General features: G+C 40.8%; 1 protein-coding gene and 1 long non-coding RNA gene across 27 annotated transcripts in view; one reads left to right on the forward strand and one right to left on the reverse strand.

Annotated features, from left to right (window-relative positions):
- LOC129393079 (uncharacterized) overlaps positions 1–20,365 on the forward strand; it is a 189,241-nt gene that overhangs the window by 110,785 nt on the left and 58,091 nt on the right. The window lies entirely within an intron of this gene.
- The window catches only part of TRPM3 (transient receptor potential cation channel subfamily M member 3), a 905,462-nt gene continuing 889,237 nt past the window's right edge, over positions 4,141–20,365 (reverse strand). For 19 of the 26 annotated variants that reach the window (XM_034967586.3, XM_034967583.3, XM_034967578.3 and 16 more), the window contains one exon: positions 4,141–12,503. In XM_034967586.3, coding sequence (XP_034823477.1) covers positions 11,051–12,503 — 1,453 coding nt within the window. In that variant the 3' untranslated portion in view covers positions 4,141–11,050. The remainder of the gene's footprint in view (positions 12,504–20,365) is intronic. The other 7 variants (XM_034967598.3, XM_034967596.3, XM_034967595.3 and 4 more) reach the window with 1 other exon arrangement.

The raw sequence follows: 20,365 nt of genomic DNA on the forward strand, positions 1-20,365 counted from the left end.
AAGTTTGAAGGAACTAAAATCAAGATGTCTGTGGTTCCAGTTACTTTTGGAGACTCTAGGAGAGGAATGCATTCCTTGTCTTTTCCAGCTTCTGGAGGGCTCCTGTATTCCTTGGCTTGTGGCCACATCCTCCATCTTTACATTGTATTACTTCAATCTCTGCTTCTCTTGTCACATAGTCTACTTTCTGAATCTGATTCCTCCTGTCTCACTTTTACAAGTCTCTTGTGATTACACTGGACCCATCTGGAGAATCCAGGATCATCTACCCATCTCCAGATTCTTAATCACATTGGCACAATCCCTTTTGCCATATAAGGTAACATTCACAGATTTTTGAGGATTAGGACATGGACATCTTTGGGGGCCATTATTCAGCCTACTAAAGAGAAAATTTATTTTAAAGATACTGATATGGCTTTAGACATCAAAGGTGAGATGATAGCCATGTTCCAGGAAGAGCCTAGAAACTTCGTTTTATATATCTGCACCGTCTCTGTGTCTTTATTAATTTCTGTATTTTTTGGCAGACTGACTTCTTCTGCAAGTCAGCCAGTATGTAGAAACATGATTGCTGACAATTCCTGAGACTATAAGTTATGGTTTCAATACCCGGAATTGCTCAGCTCTCTCAACTCTATTCCAGATCCTCAAAGAAAAAACTCTGATGGGTGTTCTTGGGTCAATGCCTCCTTCTCTAAGGGTGTAGCCAAAGGTATAGAGCTCTTCCATATTGCACAAAATGACTGCCAGCAAGGAGGCATTTCAAGTCATGCTCATACACTGAAAAATAGTCCTCTATGAAATATGACTAATTGTTCACCAGGAAATTGAGTAAGAGGCTGACATTTCACACAGAAGGTACTAGCACTTAGTCAAGTGTTTTTCAAATTGTGGATATCCAAGAAATATTTCCTGAATTGAGTTGTGAAATTTCTCCAAAGTGTCTTTTAATCTATAAGGTTTTATCACCTGGAGCCTGGAATCCTGCAATTAGTCTCACTGTACCTACCCTCTCCCTTGCCATGCCATAATGTTACAGCCCACATTTTGGACCAGAATTTTTCAGTCGCTTTCTTTTCATCACAGAATAACGTTCAAACCATTGATGTATAAAATGATGGGGCTGGGTGCGGTGGCTCAGGTCTGTAATCCAGCACTTTGGGAGGCCGAGGCGGGCAGATCACTTGAGGTCAGGAGTTCAAGACTAGCCTGGCCAACATGGTGAAATCTCAACTCTACTAAAAATACAAAAATTAGCCAGGCCTTGTGGTGTGTGCCTGTAGTCTCAGCTACTAGGGAGGCTGAGGCAGGAGAATTGCTTGAACCTGGGAGGCAGAGGTTGCAGTGAGCCGAGATTATGCCACTGCACTTCAGCCTGGGCAAAAAAGTGAGACCCTGTCTCAAAATAATAAAATAAAACAAAATAAAATAATGAACCCCATTTTTTCCCATCTGGGACATGGGAATATTAATGGCAATCTCATAAATGTGTTGAGATTAAATGAATATAAGGGATTGCCATACTTTCCGGCAAATCTCCAATGTGAATCCTCCGCTCTGGTTAGGTTGGTTTCCAACTGGAGCCCAGGCATTTGTCTCAATTATTCTTTTTTTTTTTTTTTTTTTTTTTTTTTGAGGTGGAGTTTTGCTCTTGTTGCCCAGGCAGGAGTGTGATGGTGCGATCTTGGCTCACCGTAACCTCCACCTCCCGGGTTCAAGCAATTCTCCTGCATCAGCCTCCCGAGTAGCTGGGATTATAGGCATGCACCACCATGCCTGGCTAATTTTGTATTTTTAGTAGAGACAGGGTTTCTCCATGTTGGTCAGGCTGGTGTCGAACTCCCGACCTCAGGTGATCCACCTGCCTTGGCCTTCCAAAGTGCTGGGATTACAGGTGTGAGCCACCGCGCCTGGCCTGCCTCAATTATTCTTGCGGCTACACCTTTGTTTTTGCCTGGGACTCCAGGCTTGGAAATGCCAGACTCTACCTCCTGGCTTCTTTAGTCTTGCCCGATTCCTTCAGGTCCTTCTAGGCTACAAATGTTCATTCTTTCCTTTTATTCTAAGAAGATTTTGAGTCTGTTCTACACAGAGTCTCAGAGCAGATTTTTTAGTCCAATTTCCAACCCAAATGTGGGAAACCATCCATACGCTGCCTTTCTGGTGGCTATTTTGCTTCTACTTGAATAGTTTTAGTGTTGATGAGCTAAACTTAGGCTGCTTGTCCCCATTTTTTCAACAGCTCTAATTAAATAACTAAAACATGTAATTATCTTTTTAGTCATGACTGTCTTGCTTTTTTAATAAAATTTTCAGTTCTTCTAGAGGAACAAAGTAGCTGCTCAAAAGGCATTGATTATATTTATGCCTAAAATTATAATTTCCCAACATTAATAGTTAAACCATTGCTACCATTTTTATTTTCTTTTATTCCAGCTTTACCATACCTTGGAGAAGATGACCTGACATTATAAGGCTTATGATTATTGTCACAATACCTACAACAGGTTTCTGAGGAGAAAGAAAGCAAAGAAAATCCTCCTGGTTCATGTCTAGTGATACTTGCATTAATTTTACTTTGGTCACTTTAGATTGCCCTTACACAGCATTTGAATTTTTGTGAAAAAAAAAGTTCTGTTGCAAAAATTTTATTCTCTTCTGTGATATTCTTTTGGACTTTTACTATTCATATACAAATACATCCATAATCTATATGCCTGGTTTAATTTTTACAAAAATTGATATTAGAACATGCTATGGTCTGAATGTTGGTGTCACCTTAAAATTCACATTCGAAACTAATAGTGTGATAGTATTAGGGATCTTTGGGAAGTGATTAAGTTATGAAGGTTTCACCATCACGGCTGGGATTAGTGTCCTTTTAAAAGAGGCTCAAGGAAGCTCCCTTGCGCCTTCCCCCATGTGAGGCTGCAGGAAGGTGCCATCTGTGAAGCAGAGAGCAAGCCCTTACCAGACACCGAGTCTGCTGGTGCCTTGATCTTGGCCTTCCCAGCCTCCAGAACTGTAAGCAATAAGTTTCTCTTTTTATAAATTAATCACCCAGCCTAAGGTATTTTGTTATAGCAGCCCAAATGGACTGAGACAGACCATATATGCTTCTCTGTACTTCTTTTTAAATAGACTTAAGAATATAGCAATGACATCTATGTCAATACACAAAATTTAATTATTTTTAATCATGTATCATAATCAGTTATTTTCTCCTGTTGACCAACACATATGTTGTTTCCAGTTGATTCTTGTATTCTGATTCCTTTACCTTAAAAGAAATTAAAATTGTAAAAGACCACTACATTTCCACTCACAAATTCACCCACTGTTATGGGATGAATTTCATCCTCCCAGTACATATAGGGGCCATTCAGGTAATGCTCTGAGTAAAGGGAACTTGAGAATGGTGGGGACTGTGGTATATTAGAGAGTATAGGCTCCTTCTAAAAGAGCACCCAAGATGCCATGATTCAGCTGATTATTGTCATATGAAAACATGGGTCTCATATTACCAGATCTTCAGGTTTTTTAAAAGAAGCTAGAAATCTGGAATTAGATGTGAAATCTGTCAATTATTTATTTATTTATTTATTTATTTATTTATTTATTTATTTACTTTTGAGTCAGAGTCTCAACCTGTTGCCTAGGCAGGCTGGAGTGCAGTGGTGCCATCTTGGCTCATTGCAGCCTCGACCTCCTGGGCCCAAGCAATCCTCCCATCTCAGCCTCCAGAGTAGCTGGGACTACAGGCATGTGCCACCATACCCGGCTAATTTTTGTATTTTTAATAGAGATGGGGTTTCACCGTGTTGGCCAGGCTGGTCTCGAACTCCTTATCTCAAGGGATTTTCCCACCCTGGACTCCCAAAGTGCAGGGATTACAGGAGTAAGCCACTGTGCCCAGGCTCAATTTTTAAATGTTCCAAATTAAAAAAAAAAAATTGCTGGCCAATGATACCCTTTTCCTACTGGTTAGATATGACCCACAGGCTACCAGTTTGCAACTTCTGCTCACCGGAACAAGTAATTTGTGGAGCCCTAGGCAATTATCTCTACTCCAAAAGTTCTTAGGATGAGGATGGTGAAGATTAGATGGCAGCAAATAAGTGCACAAAGAAGTCCAAGTCATGTTTTAAACTACTGAGTTTTTTTTTTTATTGCAAAACATTTGTTACAGAAATTTCAGAAAGTTTTTCCCATGGTATCTGCCAACTTCTGCTCTGAATTGTATATCTAAACAATCAAACTCAAAGTGCATTGTGAATCCAATAATAGACCTTTAAAAAAGAACAATTCTTCTAAGGATTTATATATATTTATAGTGTCGATAGATATGCATACCGTGGTCTATCCATACACAAAGAAGGAAAAGATGTATATATATTCAGCAAACCCAATTTTAAAACCATTGTATTTGTAGGAATTCATTTAAAAATGATATCTGAATAATTTCCCCCATTATAAACTAGGGTTAGAACGTTTACAAATGAGAGTCTAGGTCCTATATTATGAAATGGCTATGAGTACAGTATACTGCACGTACTGTTTTTACACAGCGGTAGCAGCAATATAAACTCAGGTCAGACGCAGTAGTGACAGGAAGCAGGTAAGTCTTCATACCATGCTATGGTACTCTTCTTCTGAATCTCTCTCACAAAGACTCTGTGTTCAAGTTTAGAATTATGTGGCTAACAAATATACATGCATATATCATTCAGAACAAGAGTAACTCTGAATAAGGCGAGTTTCTTTTCCCCCCTCTCGGTTCTCAGTGTATTTTGTGTGTACACTCACCAAGTCACTATCAAGAATCTGATCCTGTTGGCTCTAAATCAGAGGTCCCAAACTATTGCCTTTGGGACTGAATGCTGCTGGCAGACATGTTTGTTTGGCTAGGACAGTGTTTGGAAAGCTGAATTTGAAGGTGTTTGTGGTGGGATGTGTATTCTGTCATGCCTTACTTACAAACCCTACTTCTGTTGACTTTCACCAGTCCAGTTCACACATTTGTGTTTTCTGGATCTGGCCCCTCCATGTGTTTGAATTTGCAGCCTCTCAGTCTATGTGCAGATGGCTGGTTTTAATGATGTGTGGGAAGCTGCGGTGAAGATGTGTAGGACTCTTGAGATTTAGAGAGGCAAAAATTGGACGAGGTCAATGTGAACACCAGCCGGGGTAGAGGCAGGAGGAGGCTAAGTTGGTGGGAAGATCAGGCCTGGGACAAAGTCTAAATGTTTGCCTTTTTCCAAGCGGCCGCTGTTTCAGCTTACTGAGCCAGGGTCAACAAGGTATAAAGGTAATGGGGGCAAGGGTCTGTTGGTCTGGTGAAAAAGCAGCTAGTCTTAGACTAAGAGAAGAGAAGCAAGAAGAGGGGAGAAAGAAAGCCGCACATCCAGGCACAAGGCTGAATTTCCCTCTTTGCCCCATAGGCCTCAGCCACCTGTCTCCTCCAGAGGAAGGCATGGGTCCTGATTGGCACTGACACACTTTACAAAGCCTATGGACTTCTAGCCATACACATGTCTTTTCAGTTTCCAGCACACAAACATTGTGCAAACGCACAAGGGCCTGCAGGTTTAAGGAGGCTGGTAGACTAGGTAAGGTAAGGAAGGGAAAATTCACCTCATTCTTATTGCCATCTGGATTACCTGGTCACCAAAATCCTCTCTTAGATGACCTGTAGAAACAGTCACGTTGCTTTCATTAGCAGTGATGAGTGCAAGGAAATCATCAGAGAAAAGGTAACACAACTACCTTCTGAGAGGAATTAAAAGAAAAAAAATTGCTTTTCCTTAATTGGAACCAGCCTTTCTTTTGGTTGACTCCAATCTGAGAGACAGAATATCCAACTTGTAAAAAGAAGAGAAAGCTTAGGTCAATGCAGGCTGAGAGGAAAGTTTTGTCTACTCATTTTAGGAGCAGTCATTTTCAAAACTGTGCAAATTGGCTCCTCTCTTTAACAGATGTTGAATGGCTTCTAGTAATGATGATTTTCTAAAAGAGTAAACTCTTTAGAACCACCCAGTGCTTCATCAGACACCCAAACACACGCCTCCCACCCCCAGGCTAGGCTCACCCCCAAGGTGAAGAAGCCACAAGACAAGGAGGGAGGTCTCTTGTCATATCATTGGATCACACATTCACAGCGATCTGCGCACTTCTGCACTATCACAAATGGACTTTTCGCTCTCATCTCCGGCTTAGCAATTTGCACCCAGTAGCTCTGAAGAATCAGAAATGTGTCTTGCATATATCACAGATGCACAACACCTAGACCTTGGCAGACCCAAGAGGTGTTGGCTTGACACCTCTGGGTCCCATGGCTATACAACCTGCAGTTAATACTTTATTTCATATTATTTGTTCAGTGCTTAAAAAAAAGATTTAAAAATCCCTTGGTTACTTTTTTTTTGTTTTTAATTTTTCAAAACTGAACATAATCCCCATAGTAAGAAGCCCAACTGTTTGAGTGAATTCCTAACTGGCTTAAGCGTCACAGCAGGCAATAGTAAAATGTTAAGTGCCTTAGAAAAGTCAAAAGAAATGCATAAAGCAGTGCATGCATTTTGTTGACACAAAATTAAGACCAGGTTTGGAGAGAGATTACTTCATTTAAGTCACATTGTTATTGTTAAAGGATAGTGAGTTATAATGCAATATCTAGGCCAAATATATAACCACCTACACACTAGTATCACTTTATCTAGAAACAACATAGTGTTACTAAATGAACATATTTATAAAATACTGTACACTGCTTCTGCATGGGGTTGGCAGATGTAAACAGCTAATTCAACTGGAGTTTAAAATATCATTTTAAGTTCATTTGTCATATAGTCTTTTGCATAACATGCCTGTTCATCTTTCACAAAATCACAACTTGCCTACCACAGCTCGCAGGACTCATTAGAGGATATACATCAGCTTACACACATATTTTACAGTGGTCTGCAGGAACATGAAAAGCATCAAGCAGATCAGGAACAAAAATGCCCGGTTCACAAAGATGCTAAATAACATGGAATTGGGAACATAATTAATCATTGCAACATGTGTTTCTTTATTGAATGTTACAGATTTATAAATGATTATAAAGCTCTCCTGTAACGTTCATTAATACAACCACATGCTACAACTATGCTGGGTTAAACATGGGTTACATACATGTTTACATGTGTTTTATAATACAGCATTGCCCAACATATGAATGGTATAGCCTATAGATAGAGCATGATGGATGACCGGATAATATTTATCATCTTTAAAGAAATTAAACAGCCCAAACATTCAGGAAGATTAGACTGTACAGACTCAGAAAGTAAAAAAGTACTATCCAGTTATCTACCATAATATTATCTATAGAAACCATATTTTAGAATACATTTGAAACATTCAGAAGAAACACATTTTGTGTTTTTATGAGTACATTTTTCTCATTTGATTATTCTTATATATATATTTTAAAAGGGGAACTTTCAAAGTGCTAAATAATATCCTAGACCTTGAAACTTACACATTTAAAAAATCCATTTCTGTAAAGTGCTGTATTCTGACTGCTAATACACCTTTTGGCTTGCAGAGATAATACAAACTAGTCATGAAAATTGTACCCAAGCTTTCCAGCTCCTCATTCAAATCTATCAAGGAGGGGCCCTCTAACTATAAATATAAAGTATATTGGTTAAACAGGAGACCTCCATGGTCATTTTCATAAAACATCCTTAAATTTTTTTTCAAAAGGAACAAGCAATTTAGAACAAATCATTACATATAGTAGTATGTAAAAATTGGCACCTTTGAAGCAGATGATTAAACCGAAGCTATTACTTCCTTGAGCTCTCTCTGACTTTATTTACGGTCCTCAGTAACTAGCTGCTCATAAACTGCTTAATTCACAAAGACAGGTAATTAACGTCCCCTCGATCAGGGATGTGGTGGAATCAATGGGCTGAGCATAAGCTGACTGCACAAGGCCACAGAATCAATGCCACATTGCTGCACAGAGAACCCAGAAATGGAAGGAAATGGACTGAAAAATAACACACATACATGTGCACAGGAAGGAAATGGCTCATGGAAGTTACACAGTTTGTGTCTACAGTCATTTAAGTTTGGCTTATATATTTCACACGTTTCACAGACGTTAGAACTTAATTTTCATGCACAACAAAAGAATCAGGTAATTGCAAGATCAGGACTGTTGAGTATTTCGTTTCCCAGTTCCTATCCTTTTCTCTCTGAAATCACGATGAATGGAAACACTTGCGCTGAAAATTTCTTTCCCTCACTTCCAATCTGGCCCAGAATGAGGCCTTGGAGGTGTTTGATGTCAATGAATAATGTTTTCACCTCCTTCTTGGATTCCTCTATAGACCCTTCAGGGAGACTTCAGCATTGTGATTGTGCTTGATACTTAAAATCATCAACATGTTAGGATGTAAGTGCATTAAATTGGCAACATCTAATTTAAAGAACAAAAATAACAAAATCTTTGTTCAAACTCTGGTGCTGAGATTTGGCCTTCCTGAGAATCACAGAGAGATGGTCTCAAATGTAAAGTGCCTATTACAACTGCATTAACTACGAGCAAACATGGTTCCTTTCCCTCATAATCAGTATAGAACCAGGGGCTCATGAACCCTTTCAAGTTATATTGCAACTTTGCATTATGTACATTTTTTTTTCTTTCTGGAGAGAGAGCCTAGAGTTATCATCAGATCCTCATAGGGATTCATGACTCAAGGAAGTTTAAGAACGACTGATTTATTCTCAGACCCAGTGCATGTTTGCTGAGAGGGAAATAGCCAGTGTGGGGCCCAATAAAATGTTAAGTGTTTCTAGAACAGCTGTAAATAAGGGAGTCTGGGTGTTTGTTAGCAATTCACCTAAATGCCAAGGAGTGAAAAAGGAATTGTTTAATTCTTTACATATGTGACCTCATCACACTTTTTATACCTGAAATGCTTATTCAGAAGAGTTTTTATTTTGTTTTTTATCTTATATTTAAAGGCCATGTATTTACTTGATTTCACAAAATAAAGTAAAACTTGGTGTTTTCAATTATAATTAAACAAAAGAACCAGGTAGTATCTCAGGCCAGGAACAATAGATTGTTTTCCTTAAAGGCTTTATTCTTTTTTAAACGTTAATGAGCCAAATAGGAATCCAAAGATTTGGGGTCAAGATTTCTTTATCCCACTTCCAATCCAGATTCTGATCTAGAAGATTATGCCTCTACTTTAGAGTCTGTAACACTAGCTGGTTTAAAGTTGCGTGTCTATTCAGATTGTATGTGGTGTAAAAACTTTGTTTAGGAAAAGCCAGAATAAATAAGATGTCCTGATAGTGAGTGATTTCAGACAAAAAAGGGCAGAAGGCGAGCAGTGAGTCATTTTGACAACTCTAGTTTGATATGAGGAAAAGTCATAGGAATTTTAAAAATTCATAATTTCAACATTTGGTCTAATAGTATAATGAACTCTTTCAATGGAACTTCTTGTATATTAAAAAAAATCTTGATTATACTTCAAGGTGATAGAAAAGTCCAAGCCTCTTAAGAAAGCTCTTTATGTCCATTTATTTTATATATAAATATGTGTCTCTGCATAAATGCATATACATGTGTATAAGTGGCATATACTATAGAACTCTTTATATGGTTTATTTGCTTTCTATTTTGGTCTACTGTATCTTTTTTTATAGCTCTGTCTATAAGAAAAATATTCATGGTATGCTTGCAACTGATGGCTTTGGGTTGATACCAAACTCCCAGTCAAATCTAAGGTTATTTATAGTTTTGAAACTTCCTTAAAAAGTACTTTGGAACATTTCCATAGAAAAGATACCAGCCCTTGAAAAACTCCAATTAAATTTATGCTGAGCTCAGATTAGATGGCAAAACTCTAGGTATGAAAATATCCACATATAACCATATATTCATATACAAAATGGCCATGTGATGAGTGGTGTGAAAAATTGGCAGTTACGTCTTGGAGGTGTTCAGGAGGACGTGGTGGAGCCATGCAAATGATGACGGTCACACAGCAGCACAACACACGACATGAACGGTGAGAACAGAACATCCCACATGGCAATTTCAGGCTAGTTCTGTCCACTGTTCTTTTTTTTTTTTTTAAGTTCAATATTACATATTCAGTGAATGAATTCATCTATGACAGGTGAGATACAAAATAAATTAAAAAATATAAAATTATTTAATTACATTCTCCTGAGCTTGCTCGACTAGACTTGAACGCCCACTGTATATAATAAATCACTTGACTTTTGTTTTTTTAACATCAACTCTTCTTTCATTTCGATTGCAATACAAAAAGGCATTTCTGTTCCCTTATTTTCTTCAAAAAAGGATAAACAGTTGTGGCACCAGAAGTGAATAGATAAGAGACAGGTGAACTATGACTGTTACCTTGTTTTTTCTTTATAATGATCAATTACAGAAGTGTTGGCATGAGAAGGATGTGGGACGTTAGGTAGAACTGCTTGCTGCCGGCTTATACTGAATAAAGAGGATGCTCTTCATCAGTCACCAGTGATGGAGCCAATGTGAAAAGAAAACAGAATGGAAGTTTAGAATATCTCATTGTGTACGCTGGCTATTTTATTTTATTTTGCAATTTAGCCCTGCATCCTACAACTCTTGATAATGGTCAGAAATCAACAGATGCCTCCTGGCATGGAGCGTGCTCGAAGCCCCTTGTTTCCCCTGCTCTCATGGCTTTCTGCTGTGACTGCGGATACACATTCATCTCTAACCCTTCCTTCTCCCTCTCTTCCCCCTCCCTGCCCAGCAAGTGTGAACATGCCTTAAATCCCCTGTGTCTGGCACTGGGTCAGATCAAATGCTTTCTTGATCTGTGGCCCAGAAGTCACCTTTGAGTTAACACCTCCCAAAGCATTGCTTGTTTTGCTCAGCTAAGAATAAAGCAGGTATGATTCAAGGAAAGGGGAACAACTGGAGTTGGAGAGAATTTTAGGGCTGGATTCTTGAGCCTTCTGTGGCGGATATTAAGAAGGTTTAGTTGTGCTTGCTTTCAAAGCTTTGGAAAGCCGATGTTCTGGACAGTCTCCTCATGGACAGGCTGTCCCCTCGGCCCTCCGGCTTGGAGGACTTGCTTCTCTGGAAGGGATTTCGCAGGCTTGCTGTGTTCCGCTGCCTGTCGAGTTTGTCACTGATGGAGAAGCTCTTCCTGGTGTGTGCATATGGCGCACTTGGCTCCTCTGCCGAGTAGCTGTTGGCACGCTCTATCTTGGGAACAGTGATGTTGTTGGACAGGGTTCTCTCTGAGTTATCACCCTCCTGGGAGGATATTGCAATGGTGGCTCTGCGGCCTTTGGCCTCATTCTCCTCACTGTCAGAGCTGGGGTGACTCAGTTCTGCTTCTCGCTCTGGATGGCAGCAAGTTAAGTCCTCCACTTTGTCTCCAAGACCTCCAGGGAAGGCAGCTCTGTCCGCAATTGCTTGAGGGGCATTGACACACCTTGTGTCAATACAGTCTGTAATACTTGTGTATTCTGCTGTTTTTACAGGCACCCCAAAGTTGGCATAATAGCTCCTTGAGGGGGAAAACATAAAGCTATGAGATTTCACAATGGGAGCCTCTTCTAGAAGAAAGGGTGTGGTGGCTAGGTAGCGGCTACTTTTGGAACGCTCAATGGTGTGGTACATCGGAGGCTCTGAGTCCCAGGGGTTTTGGCATTCTGGGAGGTGGGTGTAGTCTGAAGAAAAAGATCTAGTGTCCATGGAGGTGATGTCCTCGAAATCAATGCTCCGGCTTGGAGGTCTGTCTGTGGGTGCAAGTGTTGCATAGGCACTACTTGAAGGGGCTGTGGAAGGTACTGGAGTTGAAAAGCTTGGCTCGCCCAGCCCAAGGATGTTCACGGAATTGTCCAGAGGGTCTATATCACAGTGGAGCTCATCCATAGCAGAGACATAGATGTCTATACACGATGATGGTCTTCTGGAATCAGGAACAATGGCCAAGGTGTTGGCAGGGGCTGCAGGAGCTTTGGGTTCTTTTGCTACAGAGTGGGAACTAGTAGCCCGGTGTAGGCTCAGGGACCTTTCTTTAAAAATACTTTCCAACTTTTCTATACCACCTTTGTCTTTCATATTGACCGAATAGAAAGAATGGCTTCGCATACGGGGCATTAAGGTTGGAGAAGTTGGGGACATGGTCTCCTCACCTGCAGGGTCTATACTCTCTTGGAGCTTGAAGGTGTTCCCTTCCTGGCTGTTGAAGCTGCTCTGACGGACAATGTAGGCTGCGTCCGTGCAGTCTGACGAGGTCCTCGAGCGGATTTTGTTGGACTCGGCCCGCTCCAGACCTGTCAGGCGCTCCAGGGCCGTGGCCATGCGCCCAATAAGGTCTTCCAGCTGCGCCAGCCGGATGTCCACGGTCTGGAGTGAAGCCTTCATGGAGTGCTCTCTCTCGTTGACTTCCTCCAGCCGCATAGACATGTTCTCCACCCTGCGCGAGGAAGAGAGAATGAGAGTCACTCGGCCTAGTTCCTTTGCTGGGGCTTTAGAGAGCAAGGATAAAGGGATCACAGCTGTGCCTGACCTTGGTACCTTCAATGGAAGACAAGTTACAGGTGTTGAGAGGGGTTGGGGAGGAGAGAATGACATTGATGCTGTGAAAGAATCACAGAATTCAAATCTTTTTGAGCTAGAAGAGGCTTTAGAGATTATCTAATCCAATGATTTTTTATTGTTTTAGCTATCAATCCCCTTTTCCCTCAATGAAATGGAATGCACAGTCCTGATAAAAAGGCACTAAAATGGAACAGTTCTTATTGAAGTAGAGTGGGGCCAAGTCCACCATGGCCTAGCTGTGGCTTGGGGCAGGGTGCAATGACCTGACTAAGCATCCAGTTGTTGGCTTCTCAGGGTCCCCCACAAAATGAGAATGTTGCATTTTGAGGATTTTACCCAGAATTTTGCAATGAAATTTTAGAATCATGCTATTTTTATTGCAATACACATGTAAAATGAGTATTCCATGGATGGGGGTTATTTTTATTTTGCATTTATACAATAATTTTTGTTATTCATGATAATCTTTTTAGAATGTTGTGTCTCCAAAGGAATTAATATGGCCCAGTTACTGAGGCATCCAGGATTGATCTAATCTAATCCAATCCTTTCATTCATAAAGGAAAAGCAAAAATTAAGAATTTAACCAAGATTGCATAAAGCAATTTGTTGTAAACATTGGAGTATCTGTCAATAAGTCAATTCTTCTACTCCTCTCTCTGTCTCTCCCTCTCTGGTTAGCTGATCACAGATGCCTTATATTACAGTTATTGCTAGAACTCTCTATCCTCCCATTGGAAATTCTTTTCTTTTTAAAATTAAATTAAATTAACTTTTTTAGAGATGGGGGGGTCTCACTTTGTTGCCCAGGCTGGTCTCAAACTCCTGGGCTCAAGTGATCCTCCTGCCTTGGCCTCCCAAAGTGTTGGGATTACAGGCGTAAGCCACCATGCCCTGCCTTTTGTTAGTTTGTTTGCGACAAGGTCTCACTCTGTTACTTAGGCTGAAGTGCAATGGTGTGATCATGGCTCACTGCAGCCTCAACCTCCCAGACTCAAGCGATCCTCCTGGCTCAGCCTCTCTAGTAGCTGGGACTATAGGTGGATGCTACCATGCTAGCTGTTTTTTAAATTTTTTGTAGAGACAGGGGCTTGCTGTGTTGCCCAGGCTTGTCTTGAACTCCTGGGCTCAAGTGCTTCTCGTGCCTCAGCCTCCCAAAGTGCTGGGATCACAGGTGTGAACCCTGGAAATTCTTAGGGGCATGGTTTGTCTCATATTCCTGTTTTCATTTCTATGTGGCCAACCTAATACCTGCCAGGTGTCAACAAATGGGTCAATGACATTTACGAACTTGATTTCAATTGTCACTCAGTCTGCCTGGCCATTTAAGACAGAGGCCACATATTAAAAATAAAATCATACCTTATTTTTCACTTGCTCAAATTAACTTGGAAAGGACAAACCAAAGCCAAGTTACAATTTGAGCTCAAACTTTCACTTTTAAATGTCCAAAGACAAACCTTTTGGTGAATTTAAATGAGACCCATGCACAACTTTGCTGAAGAGGATTAAAGTTACTTTTTCCAATCCTTCCAATATGCAAAGTAAATCATTTGACTGCTGATTCTTAAGGCACTTGCTGCAGGAAGACCATGGCTACAGAATATGCTTCACAGTGAATGTGGGAATTAGGCTGGGCCCCTGCAGTCTGTGGGGGTGGTGGTGAGGTTTTAATGACAGCAACACTTCTATTAGGGAAGCACATACACTTCAATGCCAGAAGCAGGTTATATAATACAAGAGGCATGTGGATCTCTGGGAGACCTATAGACTTCTTAAAAACCTCCTCTCCTGCTGGCCAGGAGCATGGGGGTGTGACTCCCCTGCCTTGGGGCATATTTCTGCCTCTCTCAGGACCCCCCACCCCGACTCTGCTTTTATCTTTCAGCTTCCCTTCGCCCAGCCAAAGGTCCCAGCCTGCCCTCAAGAGCCCTGCTTGTCATTTTTTTTTTTTTGCTCCCTCCTGCTGCCCCATAACCAACCCAATGCATCTCAGGGGCCAGGCACACTCTGCCACCATCCCCAGGTGTATTCCCAGAAGACTTGTACATTGAGCTATTCTGTATCTGGCAAACTCAACGCCATGCACTCAGCTGACACAGCTAATTCAGAAGGAAAATACAGCTTTTCCCTCTTTCACTTCATTCTGTCCTATAAACATAGCCCAAGAAACAAAATTACTTACAATAACAAGTTTGTGTGTCTCATAGACTTGGAATTACTTTTTCACTATCTAGCCTATGGAGTTTGATTTTGCAAGTACTGTAGTTAAATTTTTTACAATGCAATCTGTTATATTTATTTCTTTATTTATGTTTGAGACAAGATTTCACTCTGTCACCCAGGCTGGAAGGCAGTGGTGCAAACATGGCTCACTGCAACCTTAACCTCCTGGGCACAAGTGATCCTCCTGCTTCAGACTCCCAAGTAGCTGGGACTATAGGTGAGCACCACCATGCCCAGCTAATTTTTTGAAACATTTTTTATAGAGCTGGGGTCCACTATATCGCTCAGGCTGGTCTTGAACTCTTGGGCTCAAGCAGTCCTCCCGCCTCGGCCTCCCAAAGTGCTGGTATTACAGGCATGAGCCACTGCACTTGGCCATAAACTTTGTTAAGTGTATAAAGTACTTGTTCATTGAAGTCCAGAGGAGGATAGATCATGCATTTCTGTAGCACGAGATGTTTTGCTTAACATACTTTAGGTATTGGGTCTCACTAGCTCTCTAGTGCTAGGAGAGTAATAAGAGGCAGGGTAGGTTTATTTCTCCTTCTCCCTTTCTCTCTGGAGCCCAGTGTGTACAATGTTGGTAGTGACAGAGATGAAGTTGTTGTTTTGACCTAACTGTAGTCACTGGTCTGAGTGCTGTGAAGTATCTCCTTGCCATGGCCTGTGCTGTGGGGTCCTCTCTGTCCACATCCCACCCCTGACCTTCAGCCCCAGGATCCAACACTATAGAGAAAATTTGTAGGTGAGAGGCAGAGCTGATGCACCAAAAACACGTAACAGAAGAGTCAGGACCTAAAAAGCCATGTGTCCCTATAGCCCCAGCTACTCAAGAGGCTGAGGTGGAAGGATGGCTTGAGCCCTGGAGTTTGAGAGTGCAGTGAGCTATGACTGTGCCCCAGCACTACGGACAGCCTGGACAACATAGGGAGATCCTGCCTCCTGTTATTTAGTATTTATTTTTATTTTATTTTTTCCTGAGACAGGGTCTCACTCTGTCACCCAGGCTGGCGTGCAGTGGCACGATCATGGTTCACTGTAGTCTTGACCTCCCGGGGCTCAGGCAATCCTCCACTGTAGCCTCCTGAGTAGCTGGAACCACAGGCATGCACCACAACACCCAGCTAATTTTTGTACTTTTTGTAGAGACAGGGTTTCACCATGTTGCCTAGGCTGGTCTCAAACTCCTGATCTCAAGTGATCGATCGCCCGCCTCAGCCTCCCAAAGTGCTGGGATTTTCACAGGCAGGAGTCACTGCACTCAGCATTGGTCCAGAATCAGAACCTGGTTGCCTGGACGTAGGCAGTAAACTGGACACATAAAGTGAGTAGTAGCCCAAGGAGATGAGAGGAAAGCAGAGAAGGTACAGGAGGAAGAGTATCTTCAGGGAAAGAGAGAAGGTACGTGGTGAGAGCCCCAAGAGTGAAGAAGGATGGCTGCAGGGCATGGAACCAGGGGAGGGAGGCCTGTTGGAATAGGGCCAAGCAACTATTCTTGTCAAACCTTAACTGTCCTATGGGCTCTGAGATGGGCTGAAATCTAAGACTTGACTAAAACAATAATGGACTGTTTTCTCCATTTTCTCCCAGAATGCTGGGTGTGTTTAACAAACTTACCATGAAATGTGTGATCACTTAGGTCATGGACCTAGCTGATAGGGGTTTAATATAGGGGCTATAAAAGAAATAAAAAGTCCTAGAGTCAAGGTTACCTATGTTTGTTTCATAACTAGACTGGTTCCTTTAATCTTTTTTTTTTTTTTTTTGAGATGGAGTTTCACTCTTGTTGCCCAGGCTGGAGTGGAGTGGTGCGATCTCGGCTCACCCCAACCTCTGCCTCCTGGGTTCAAGCAATTCTCCTGCCTCAGTCTCCTGAGTAGCTGGGATTAAAGGCATGCATCACCATGCAAGGCTAATTTTGTATCTTTAGTAGAGATGGGGTTTCTCCATGTTGGTCAGGCTGGTCTTGAACTCCTGACCTCAGGTGATCCGCCTGCCTCAGCCTCCCAAAGTGCTGGGATTACAGGCATGAGCCACTGCACCTGGCCTTCCTTTAATCTTTAAAAAAATTTTTTTGAGGCTGGGTACAGTGGCTCACATCTGTAATCCCAGGACTTTGGGAGGCCAAGGCAGATGGATCACTCAAGCCCAAGAGTTTCAGACCAGCCTGGGCAACATGAGGAGACATGGTTTCTACAAAAATAAAAAATTAGCTGGGTGTGCTGGTACATGTCTGTGGTCCCAGCTACTCGGGAGGCTGAGGTAGGAGGATCACTTGAGCCCAGGAGACTGAGGCTGTGGTGAGCCCAGATGGCGCCATTGTACTCCAGCCTGGGTGATATAGTGAGACCCTATCTCAAACAAAACAAAGTTCAATGTAAATGGGCAGGTGTCACAGATATAAACAGGCCTGAGGTATATACCAAGAGTTTTGAGTCATGATTGTAGTCACTGAGAACTGATTCTGATCAAAGAATTTGTGGGATAAAAATGGAGATATATATGGATGATAAAAAATTTATGGATAATTTAAGGAGACAGACTCCTACAGTGACTAAGAAAAAAAGAGGCACTGCAGAGAGGAAGAGATGCTATGAGAGGAACTCTTTATTGAAATTTCCCTCTTTCATATCTCCAGACCTCGAATGGCTCATTTCTGAATAACTCAAGTGGTGATCAGAGCAGGGACACAATGGAGTGCTGGAAAGCTGTTGGGTGACCCATGAGAGAAGGCCCAATGGGTGGGTGCAAAACCCCAGTAAGATGATGACTAGCCTCTTCAGCCAGTGAGATAAGGAAAACAGCATTCAAAAGAAGATTCTGGTGGCACAGAACATTTTGGCTTCCACATGCAATTTCTTAAGAATTGTTATGCTATTTTATGGAACTTTATCTTCTTTTCTGATAACCTCAAAATGTGGTGAAAGGAAATGTGGTAAAATAACAGAGTATTGGCAGGCCATGCCTATTCTAAATTTCAGACATTCCCTGAGTGCTGGCAGTGGGGTGCATGTAGGATGAGGGCAAAAGCAATCCCGTATTGCATGAACTCAATCCTGTTGGAAAAGGGTAAACAGGTTTCAAATCAAAGGCAATGATGCAGAATAGCTAAAGCAAACTCTTGCTTATCCACAGACTGATATCTAATCTATGAATTATTAAGTCCTTTGGGGTCACCTACCCTTCCCTTTGGGTTAATTATCCTTCTCATTAACTCTGGCGAGAAAAAGAGAAACAAGTTTAAACTTAACTCAGTTAATGGAGAGACCAAAGATCAGCTTTGGAAAAAGATACGGTGGGAGGTGGATGAAGCTCAGCTTTTTGGCTTACACTGATTTAAAAAAATATTACTTAGGAATTTTATATATCCTAAGTCATTTCTCTCTGCCATTGTTATGAAAAATTATAAGTTGAACATACTATTTTTTTCTGACTTTTTTTTACTTAATTTTGTGGGTACATAGTAGGTGTATATATTTATGGAGTACATGAGATGTTTTGACACAGGCAAGCAATGTGAAATAGAATGAGGTAACTATCCTCTCAATCATTTATCCTTTGAGTTACAAACAATCCATTTACATTCTTTATTTAAAAATATACAATGAAGTTATTACTGACTATAGTCACCCTATTGTGCTATCAAACAGCAGATCTTATTCATTCTTTCTATTTTTTTTGTACCCATTAACCATTCTCATCTCCTCTCCAATCCCCGACTACCCTTCCCAGCCTCTGGTAACCATCCTTCTACTCTTTATGTCCATGAACTTAATTGATTTGATTTTTAGATCCCACAAATAAGTGAGAACATGTGATGTTTGTCTTTCTTTGCCTGGCTTTGAATATACTAGTAATAGCTATGTTTCTATCACTTTTTGGATCTAGGTAAAATGAAAAAGGGCAAAAAACTTACTGCCTTGGGAAAGAATACTAGATTAAAAGATGACACTAGGAATAGTGCTAAATCCTTGCATTTGCTTAAATGTTGCCATCAAGGAGAAAATTCAAACCTCAAACTTCTGACAAGTGAAGCCTGGTAGGTGGGGTGATGGTGGATGATCTGGATGCTTTCATCAAGAGTCTGGGAATTAAATGCCTATAGGCAGGCAGATCAAGTGTGTAGGTAAAGCAGGCAGGATGTCAGACGATCGACGCAGGGACTCACTCTGTGGCAGTGGAGAGCATGCCAAGTCCAAAGACATATTCAGGATGAATTTTAACAATCACTGCAAGTCCAGCAAAACAGCCCTGTGTGGGCAGATGCTGCCCACAAGCCACCGTTTTTTGAAGTATGCTTTCAATGGGTTAAAGGAACCTGAAAAGAACTCCCTACTGTGATCACCAGAAAATGTAGGTAACCCTTAAGAACCAATGGGAAATAAAAAGAAATGCCAGAAAATTGGAGATAGAAAAAAGCTTTTCCTGATATTTAAAATTTCTAGATTCTAGAAATTATGTAAATTTGACACAAATTCTGGGCAGCATTATAAAATGGCTCAGTAGTAGGTAATTAAACAGATGGTATTTTTTGATTGCTTAAAAAAGATAAGATTAGTTAACAGGAGACTGCATGAGATCATTATTAATCTTGCCCCTTTTCTGATAATCAAGACCAATATATTGATATAGATGATCAATATCTGTGATGTACATTGTGGTTTTAGCCAGGAGATTGACATGCGGGGCCACCTGGAGAAATGTGAATACTTAGCTGGCTAATTAACCAAAGGAGAGATGGTAGAGCAATGAGCTGATGTCACGAAAGACATTTTTTGGAGTCATGCAGTGGTCCTCTGACTTAGTTCACCTGATCTGTGCTTGTGAACATTTTGGGGAACCATGTCTAAGATATAGTAAGTGTAGTTATCAAACAAACGATGGCCTAAAATGCATAGGATGAAAAATTAATATACTAGATGAAAAAATCAGGATCCAAAATTACTCGAGGTGCTGAAATAATGATCTAAAGGGGGGAAAAAAAGAAAAATTTTATAGTAATGAATACTAAGTCTTGATTCTAGGTTAGAACAAACATTTCACAAGAAGAAGTTTGAGGATATTGAGTCAGTTCATGTAAAAAAGCCCTGGTTTAATTCATTGAAAGTGTACTCTGAACCAAAGATATTATTTGGTTGCTAAGACTAGTAATATAATCTTATAGCATACCTAATGTGTAGGTCAAAAATAATAATCATCACCATTTATTGAAAGCATAATACCTCATATATGCCCCTCAATAACTTTTAATACTCTATAGTCAGGTCTTAATACTCCATTTTATGAATGGGGACATAGGTTAAGAAGAGTTAAGTAAATTGCTCAAGAGGAGTTAAGTAAATTGCTCAAGGTCACATAGCTAGTTATTGCAGAATTAGTATTAAAATTTTGTTATACTATATTATGCACATTATACTGTGTTCTTTCCATTATACCGTGGAGAGAACTCCTTGTCCTACTCTATATGTACTAGTCAAGTACATAGTAGGTGCTCAAAAAAAGTAAATGAAT

This window comes from Pan paniscus, chromosome 11 (assembly GCF_029289425.2).
Source record: "Pan paniscus chromosome 11, NHGRI_mPanPan1-v2.0_pri, whole genome shotgun sequence".
Lineage (NCBI taxonomy): Eukaryota > Metazoa > Chordata > Mammalia > Primates > Hominidae > Pan > Pan paniscus.